Source organism: Fulmarus glacialis, unplaced genomic scaffold, assembly GCF_000690835.1.
Source record: "Fulmarus glacialis isolate BGI_N327 unplaced genomic scaffold, ASM69083v1 scaffold26392, whole genome shotgun sequence".
NCBI lineage: Eukaryota > Metazoa > Chordata > Aves > Procellariiformes > Procellariidae > Fulmarus > Fulmarus glacialis.
The window spans coordinates 15108-23980 of NW_009200131.1; the positions used below are offsets into that span (position 1 = coordinate 15108).

The 8873-nt window shown below is 59.4% G+C and overlaps 2 protein-coding genes across 2 annotated transcripts in view; both read left to right on the plus strand.

The window, feature by feature from the left end:
* The first annotated feature begins 1856 nt into the window (after positions 1 to 1856).
* Positions 1857 to 7241, plus strand: NLRX1 (NLR family member X1). Its single transcript, XM_009573499.1, has 8 exons — positions 1857 to 1977; positions 2196 to 2256; positions 2682 to 2779; positions 2975 to 3591; positions 4058 to 5472; positions 6330 to 6416; positions 6527 to 6778; positions 6923 to 7241. Exons 1-8 carry the CDS (start codon positions 1857 to 1859, stop codon positions 7239 to 7241), a joined length of 2970 nt encoding a protein of 989 aa, XP_009571794.1.
* A 789-nt stretch (positions 7242 to 8030) lies between these two features.
* PDZD3 (PDZ domain containing 3) overlaps positions 8031 to 8873 on the plus strand; it is a 3482-nt gene continuing 2639 nt past the window's right edge. Inside the window, 2 exon segments of the mRNA XM_009573500.1 lie at positions 8031 to 8046; positions 8731 to 8758. Of these exon segments, the coding sequence (XP_009571795.1) occupies positions 8031 to 8046; positions 8731 to 8758 (44 nt within the window).

Consider the following 8873-nt stretch of genomic DNA (forward strand, 5'->3'; position numbering starts at 1 on the left):
TCAGTGTCAGCCTCGCCATTGCCCTGGGCTCCAGGTCCCCACACTGCCAGGACCTCGGCTACCGTGTCCCTCTGGACAGGAAGCAGGGAGGTGGGAGGCTGCGGAAACCATAGAGCGAGGACATGTGGGCCAGGCATGCAGCAGGGGTCCCTGAAGGGGGACTGCAGCAGACGGGCAGCGTGGGACCCTCTGCTCAGCAGCATGCCCTGGGTGGCAGAGGATGCAGGGAAGGGGCCGGGAGCCGGGCATGGGACGCATTGGGGTTCACTTGCTGCAAAGGCCTCAAGGCCAGGACACCCAGGTTCAAGGTCAGCTGCACTGCCCCCACTCCTGTGCCTCAGTTTCTCCATCTGGATAACATGATGAGGGACTGCAAAAAGCCTGGGCTGTGGGAGGTGTGAGCAAGCCGTCGCTCTGCTTGTCCTCTCCTGGAGGAGGCCAAATGCAGAGAGATTTGCACGCTGTCCCTTCTTATCTGCTGGGGTTTGCTTACCCTCCTGCCCCTGTGCCTCAGTTTCTCAGGATGTTGGGGGCTGTGAGCGCAACCTGTGTTCCTGAAGGATCACCCTGCTGAGTTGGGGCGGGAGCCTGAGTCAGTGCCGGGACAGCTTGAGTCAGTGCCGGCACAGCTGGTTCTGCCGGACTGGACCGTATCGCGGCAGGTAAGGCTGGGCAGGGCACTGCTGCGCCACATCCCTGGTTAGCAGAGCTGCCGACCCTATTCTGCTCTGCCTCACAGAGTTGGGCCTATGCAGGACAGCTGCCCAAGCACCCCAGAGCTGCTGAGCCCCTCGTCCACCTCTGGAGATGGGTGCTTTTTCTGGGAAAAATCAGCCTGTGCTGGGCTGGACCTGGTGCCGCCCCGAGGGACCAGCTGAGCCCCCTCAGCCCCCTGCCAGCCTGTGCTCCAACTACTGCTGGCTGCAGCCTCCCCAACTGCTTTAAAAGGGAGGAGGTTGTACTCAGCATCCCTGTGTGCTGCAGCCGCCTTGGCCTGGCAGGCCCAGCGAGAGGGCTCAGCGGCTGCCAGGGACGCGGCAAGGGCTGCCCTCCAGGGGACAGCACCGCTCAGCAGGGCCAGCCACTACGGGGCAGCCCCAGGGCACGCTGGTGCTGGACTGGGGAAGCCACCATGCATGTGGCTATGGGATCACCTTTATTTTCTCCCTTTCCTAAGCCCCTCCCTGCTGTCTCCTCTCTCCCAGCCCCAGCTCCTGGTTTTACAGGATTTCATGGTAGTTTGGGGCGGGCAGTTGGTTTGTTCTAATACAAAGCCCTAAAATGTCAAGGCCTCAAGCCTGGGAGGAGGAAGCCTGCCCACTCTCCAGCACTTTTTTTCTCTCTCTGTTATGACAGTTTTTATAGCTGTACTGTTACAGCCAAGCCTAGGCTAGTGACTTTTGACTGCTAATAGGGAGGAGATCGTTCCCTGCCCCTTGCGCCCCCAGTGAATTAGCTGGCTGGTGCCAACTGAGGCCGTGGGGGGTGAGTCTGAGGGGCAGGCAGGCTTGCCTGGCAGGGTGAATACCTCCTCAGTGCCCTACTTTGCTGCCCTCTTAGCTGTAACCCTACCGGCGATGCCCAGGTAGGTCTGTGAAGGATGCTGGATGGGGAGTCTGAGGCAGGACATGCTTCTGCCAGCTCAGCTCTGCTCCAGCCACCCTACTGGCCAGCCCACCACTGCTCCCCATGGCCGGTGGGTTTCTGGGGTCAGATGTGGGAGCAGGTCGTTTCCTGATCCAGGCATCCCTGGGCTGGACTGAGAGTAGGTACAGCCTCAGGCTGCAAAGCTGGGCTGGGGCAGGTCCAGGCACCCAGACTGCCTCATGGGCTGTCCCCTCTCTTTCAGGCAGAGGATGTTGCGGGCCATGCAATGCCAGAGCTGCCTGCCTTGGTGCAGCTGGATGCAGCTGCATCGATCCCTGCCAGGGAGCAGGGGGAGTCAGCGTGTGTATCTGTGTGCTGCTTCAGTGCCAGGTGAGCTGGGCTCTGTGCCTGTGGGACTGTGACACTGAATCTGTCCTGCCCCCAGGGAAGCCCTCTCCCTGGTGGACATCCCTCCCCAGCTGCACAGCAGAGCCTGCACAGTCTGTGGGTCACCCCAGCAAGACGTGAAGCCAGTGAGCTCGGTGGTGTTAGCTCTTCTGGGCTGGAGAAGACCATCCCTGACCATGTGTGTTCTTCTTCCCCCCCAGGTGCTACAGGCAGCTACTTCCTCAGGAAGATCCTTCGCGCAAACAGCATCTCCCTCCTCAGGTACAGTGCCACACAGCTGGGGCCTGGCCCATTCTGCCCTGTGGCTGTTCACCACGGGACCTGGGTGGCTGAGCTGGCTGCCTTGGGACCATCAGGGCTCTGCGGGCAGAGATGCTGCTTTGCCCCCACCTAGATAACAACCCAGACCCAACTCCCTGCCTGCTCTGAATTCAGCCCAACTCCTCTGCCTCGCCACAGGTTTGCTGTGGGGATGCACAGCGCATAGCTTGCTGGCCTGCCTTCCGTTCCCAGCTGTGCCCTTGCCCCAGCCCTGCGTTCTCCCTTGGTGCGGGGGAAGGAAGGGGTGAGCTGGCTCTACTCAGCACTTCCCATGGCACTCACTTGTGATCTGCCCATCCTGCCCCAGGCACAGCTTGGAGCTGCTGGCCCCTGCCCTCCTTATGACACTCTCCTTCCTCTTGCAGGGGCTGTGTTCGCTACCAGGGAGGGTCCCAGGAGCACTCTGTCCAGCCCAGCTCCTCTCACCACGGCTTGTCTCAGCTGAGGAACGTGGCCTCTTCTGGTAAGCTTGCAGCCCTGCGCTGAAGAGGATGGAGGGTCCTACACAGCGGGTTGGGGGCAGCTGCTGTCCTGGGCAGTGTAAGGATTCTGTCCTCCTCTCTGCAGCCACCTCTCTGCAGGGGCTTGGGGCAGGCAACTTCCCCAGTCCCCTGCCAGTGAGAAACCCTTGTCTTGCCAAGCACCTTCCTCTTCCCAGATGCCATCAAGAAACACCAGAAGAGCCTGTCTGCATGGTTCAGCCACCAGCCCAATGAAGAGAGGCAGTTCGGCCCTTCCTTCTCACTGGACGCAGTCCACGTGGACCCAGTGATCCGGGAGAGCTCCCTGGAGGAGATCCTGAAGCCCTCACCTGACCTAACCATCCAGAACCAGCTCCAGCAGCCCTGCAGCCAGGTGATCAGCCTCCAGAACCTTTTCGATGTGGATGCCTGTGGGCGGCAAGTGAAGAATGTGGTGCTGTACGGCACCGTGGGCACAGGGAAGAGCACCCTCATCAAGAAGATGGTGGTGGACTGGTGCCATGGTCGCCTACCCCGCTTTGAGCTGGTCATCCCCTTCTCCTGCGAGGACCTGTCCCACAGTCATGCCTCCATCTCCCTGCGGCGCCTCATAACGAAGAAGTACCAGCACCTCCGGGATGTGGTGCCAATGCTGGGCACTTCCAACCTCAGGGTGCTTTTCATCCTCAATGGCCTGGAGCGCCTCAACTTGGACTTCCGGCTGGCTGGCACAGAGCTGTGCTGTGACCCCAATGAACCTGTGCCTCCCTCTGCCATCGTGGTCAACCTGCTGCGAAAGTACCTCCTGCCAGAGGTCAGTGTCTCCCTCCAGCTCCTTCATGCTGGAGAAAGGCTGGGGATGAGCCCTGGGGCATTGCAGGCATGGCCGTTTTGCTAGTTGCTTGTAGTCCAGCTTGGCTGTGAGCGAACAGGCAGCCTCCATTCCTGGAGGGACTCACCAAGGTGGCGTCATGTCACTGTTACTGGTTTGTCTCTGTGGGGTCTTTTGGGAGTCCTGGTAAGGCAAAGAAGGCAGTCTGCTGGGCTGTGGTCTTCCAGACTCAATATATGTTTAGTAGGGTATGGGGAAAGCTCTTCTGTCCCCTCTGCCTGGGCCAGATTTGAACCAGTGCCCTTTGGGCAGCAACTTCTTGAACCCTAGCCCCTGGGTGGTGTGATCCTTGTGCGCCTATACGTGGGTTATGCACTTGGGACCCTGCTGAGCTTAGATCAAAGCCACAGACGGAGCACCTCCAAACTCACCCAGCCTCTGCTTCCAGGCCAGCATCATCGTCACCACGCGCCCATCAGCAGTGCGCCGGATCCCCGGCAAGTACGTGGGCCGCTACGTTGAGATCTGTGGCTTCTCTGACACCAACCTGCAGAAGCTGTACTTCCAGATGCGTCTCAGCCAGCCTGGCTGCAGTGGAGAGGACAGTGTGGGTAGCAGCTCAGGCGAGCAGGAAAACTTGGTTGAGATGTTGTCGAGGAACTTGGAGCGCCACAACCAAATAGCCGCTGCCTGCTTCCTGCCCTCTTACTGCTGGCTGGTGTGCACCACGCTGCACTTCCTCTACTTTACCAGGACAGTGCCTCCTAGCCAGACCCTGACTGGCATCTACACCAGCTTCCTGAGGCTCAACTTCAGCGGGGAGGTGCTGGACAGCACCGACCCCACCAACATCTCCATGATGAAGTACGTGGCCAAGACGGTGGGCAAGCTGGCCTATGAAGGGGTGATGTCCCGTAAGACCTGCTTCTCAGAGGACGACCTGCAGCAGTGCTTTGAGGTGGAGATGAAGACTGAAAGTGAGCTCAACCTCCTGGAGGTCTTCCGCAGCGATGTCTTCCGCTTCTTCCTCACTCCATGTGTGCAGCCAGGCAAAGAGCACACTTTTGTCTTCACCATCCCTGCTATGCAGGAGTACCTGGCAGCCCTGTATGTGGTGCTGGGTGAGAAGAAGACCCTGGCACAGAGAGTGGGGAAGGAGCTGTCAGAGGTCATTGGGAAGGTGAGTGAAGATGTTGCTGTCGTTCTGAGTATCATCTCCAAGGTGCTGCCCTTGCGCTTCCTGCCAGTGCTCTTCAACCTGCTCAAAATTTTCCCTCGCTACTTCTCCCGGCTGAGCGGTAAGGATCGGGATGCTATTGCCCACACCATGGCAGAGGAGCTGTTCAAAGAGGAAGACTACTACAATGATGATGTCTTGGACCAGATCAATTCCAGCATCCTGGGCGTGGAGGGCCCCATGCGCCACCCTGATGAGGCCCCTGATGATGAGGTCTTTGAGCTCTTCCCCATCTTCATGGGTGGAATACTGTCCCGCCGTAACCGCGCCATCCTGGAGCAGCTGGGCTGCTCCATCAAGAACCTGGCGGCCTTTGAGATCGCCAAGGCCATGAAGAAGACGGTCATCAGGAACAGCCGCAAGGGGCTGCCCCCCTCCGAGCTGATGGACTACCTCTTCTTCCTGCATGAGTTCCAGAACGAGCGCTTCACAGCTGAGGCCATCCGCTCCCTCCGGACTGTCAACCTCTCATCCGTCAAGATGACTCCTCTCAAGTGCTCTGTCCTGGTGTCTGTCATGGGCACCACGTGCCACGAAGTGGAGGAGCTGAACCTGACCTCCTGCAACCTTGACACGAGCAGCTTGAGGATCCTCTTCCCTGTCCTGCTGCGATGCAAAGCTCTCCAGTGAGTATCGCCTTCTTCTGCCCTTGGGCAGTGCTCAAAAATTGGGCTCTCCCTCACCTCTGCCCATCATGGGGATACACTAGGAGCCTGAGCATGGCAAAGGTAGAGAAGGGCATGCATGCCCTTGTTTATCCTCAGTGCAGACCTAGGGGACTACAGCTTCCAACATGCGACACTCCTTGAGAAGCCTTGCTAGGGCACTGCATGCTGGGATTTGCAGTCCCAACACACCCTTCCGTAGGACTCCTTGGGCAGCTCTCTGCATCTGGTACCACAGGCTGGGCTGCCAGCTCCCCTGGTAGACCCAGGTCCCTCCCATTGCTTGCTCCCCCGCAGCTAGCCAGCATCTCTGTATAGCTAGCTCTGCTACTACTAACTCTGGGCAGGAGATATGCAGCCCAAGAGTAGGAGTCTGGGCTGGCCAAAGGGATGGGTTCCATTCCAGTCCATTTGTGGAACTGCAGTCTTCCTGTCGCCCAGGGGGTGGCGAGCCGTGCTCAGCAGAAATTGACTCAGTTGTACGGCGGGGCTGTGCAGCACTTCCTTCCTCCAGAGGCTCAGGAGGGCTTGGTGGGGTCCTGATCCCTCCTCAGACCTTCACCCACGCCCTGCGGACCCTGCACACCCTTCCCTTCCCTTGCTCTTGCTGGCACTGGCTCTGCTGGGTGGTGCTACCCAAGCTCTGGTGCAGTTTCAGTGTGCTCCCTTTTGGAGAGGAAGCCTTGCGTGGCCTTGTCTGGGGAGCTCAGGTAGGATGGTGATGGGGAGGGCCAGGGAAAATGGAGAGAGCAGGGTTGCCAGCCCCCTAGGTAACAGCCACTTCAGTTCTGCCACCCCCATGTCTCGTTCTGCATCAGTCTGCAGCTCAACAGCCTGGGCTCTGATGCCTGCAAGGAAATCCGTGACCTGCTCCTGCATGACAAGTGCGTGGTGAGCAACCTGCGGTGAGTACTGCCTCTGTCCTTGTATGAAACTGTCTCTGCTGCCCACCATGTGTCCTGGCCCTGGGCCCCCTGCCTAGCCTTGGCATTGCCCTGAACTCCTGTGTCCACAGGCTGGCAAATAACCCCGTGGGCGAGCAGGGGGCACAATACCTGGCTGAGGCACTGGCAGGCAACTGCTCACTGACCTATTTGTCCCTGCTGCACACTGCACTGGGGGACCGGGGCACTGAAGTCATTGCTCAGCACCTGGCCAAGAACCAGCACCTCCAGGAGCTCAACCTGGGCTACAACTCCCTGACAGACACAGCTGCCCTGCGTGTGGTGGAGGTGGCCAAAAAGCACGTGACGCTGGACAAAGTGCAGTGAGTTCACTCTGCCCCATCTCTTCCCTCTTGCAAGCGATGCCTCTGACCCAGTGTCCCTCCCTGTGGCAGTGAGCAGGGAGTCCCTCTCTACCTCTGTGTCCTGCCCCCAGCCCTCACAGTTCCTTTTCTCTCAACCCACAGTCTGTACTTCAACGACATCAGCGAGGACGGCAAGCGGGCACTTCACAGCCTGCGCATGGACCGGGACGGCGTCAGAGCGCTGGTCTTCCTTACAGCAGGCACTGACGTCTCCGAGTACTGGTCCAACATCCTGAACATAGTGCAGAGAAACCTGCCTTTCTGGGACCGCGAGCGGGTTCGGCAGCACCTTGCCCTCATCCTGCAGGACCTGGAGAGCAGCCGGAGACAGACTGCCAACCCCTGGAGAAAAGCCAAGTTCCTACGAGTTGAGAGTGAAGTCAAGAAGATGCTGGGAAAACTGCAGCACGGGACGCTCTAACCTGCTGTCCATTCACCCGGCCAGGGAGGGAGCAGTGCTACTGGGGAGGAAACACTAGAGTGTGCCCCGGCAGCACGTCCCCTGTGCCCTTATCTGCGTGGAGATGCCTAGTGGTCAGGTGCTACCAAGGCTGTCAAAGGTGCTGGGTATGTGGGGCTCAGCCCTCATCTGCAGGCAAGGCTGAAGTGTGGGAGAACTGTACAGAGACCAGGCCAGGAGCAAAAGGCACTTGTTCTTCTGGGCTTGTAGAGACCCGGCCCCTGCACCCCAGCCACAAGCCACAGCAGTGGCAGAGGGGCAGGACTCAGGCTTGCTTGTGAAACCTTTGGTAGCATTAAAGTGTACTCTTTGTTTCCACTGAAGCACATAAGTGCCAAGACTCGATCTCCTCTCCAGGCCCTTCCTGGGGGAGGAATGCAGAGGCGCTGGTGCAGCCGTCCCTCCAGCAGGTGGTGTGGAGGACTCTGACCCTTCCCCATCTCATGAGGCTAAGATGGGGCAGTCCACTTCTGCTCCAGCCCATGCCAAACCAGTCAGTCTTCCCCACCGTAGGCTGCCCTTGGGGACAGCTGAAAGCTGGGACATCAGGGTCTGTTCGCTAGCTGGGTGTCCCAGGGTGCTGGTCCCTGCTCCCAGTTCTGCTGGGCGAGGGCTGGCAGTGCCTCGGAGCTGGGAGGGCAGGGGAGACGTCGGGGCTGTTTAACCATTAAACCTGGAGCATCTTGGAAGAGGCGGGGACACTATGCCACTTCACCCTGTACCTTGCTCCCTCTCACATTCCCTGCAGCGATGAAGCAAAAAAAAGGTATGTGCCAGGGCAGTGGGGCTTCGTCCTGTGGAGACCCTTCCTCATGAGCATGTCTCCAGGCCCTGCTTGCTTACAGAGCAAGGCAATGTCAGAGCCCAGGCAGGCCATGGAAAGGAGCTAGAGGCATCCAGGAAAATGCAGATGGACATTGTGGGGGCGCTTGGCAGGAATCCTCTCTCCTTGGGTTTGGGGGTCCTTGTGCTGGAAGAGGTGGGGAGGGGTTTTATGGGGAGGTGCGCAGGGGAACGCCTCTGTCTCCATCTCCTGGCTCCAGCCAGCTCTCTGGCGCCCTGGTGACTCTTCTTATCCCTCACTCAAAAGACCTGTAAATCCCCAGGACTAACCTCCATCTGCATACTGCCACCTGGCCCTACTTTGCCCCTGGTGCTGCAGGACTCCTCTGGGCTGGGCAGTGGGTGCCCATTGGACCCAAGAAGCAGGTGTCCTGCTGCTTTGAAATGCAAGAGGACACTGGTGGGGGGGGCAAGGGCTGAGCTGTGCCCCGGCATGGGCTGTAGCTGGAGGGCAGAGGGGCCAGGGGGGCTGCGTGGACTCGGCAAACCCACCTCGCCTGGCATGGCATGCTCAGCCTGTGAATGGACAAGCCCTGAGTTGCTCAAGAGCAGGGGGTCTGCTCCCAGCCCGCCGCCTCCTGCACTGACCTCTCCTCTCCCTCTGCAGAGCTCGAGGGTGACAAGAAGTCCGTCATGTAAGTGCTGAGCTCCCCCTGGCCAGGGGCTTCCTGGGACTCATGGCCCCACAACCGGGCTGTGCTGGGGCACATCCTCAGCTGAGGTAGTGTGGGTCATGGCTGCCAATCCCCG

Coding starts and splice junctions, on each gene's coding strand:
- NLRX1 (XM_009573499.1), top strand. CDS start 1,857: ATGTTGCGGGCCATGCAATGCCAGAGCTGCCTGCCTTGGTGCAGCTGG. Junction 5,473..6,329: donor CTGCGATGCAAAGCTCTCCA/GTGAGTATCGCC, acceptor GTTCTGCATCAG/TCTGCAGCTCAACAGCCTGG. Junction 6,417..6,526: donor TGCGTGGTGAGCAACCTGCG/GTGAGTACTGCC, acceptor CTGTGTCCACAG/GCTGGCAAATAACCCCGTGG.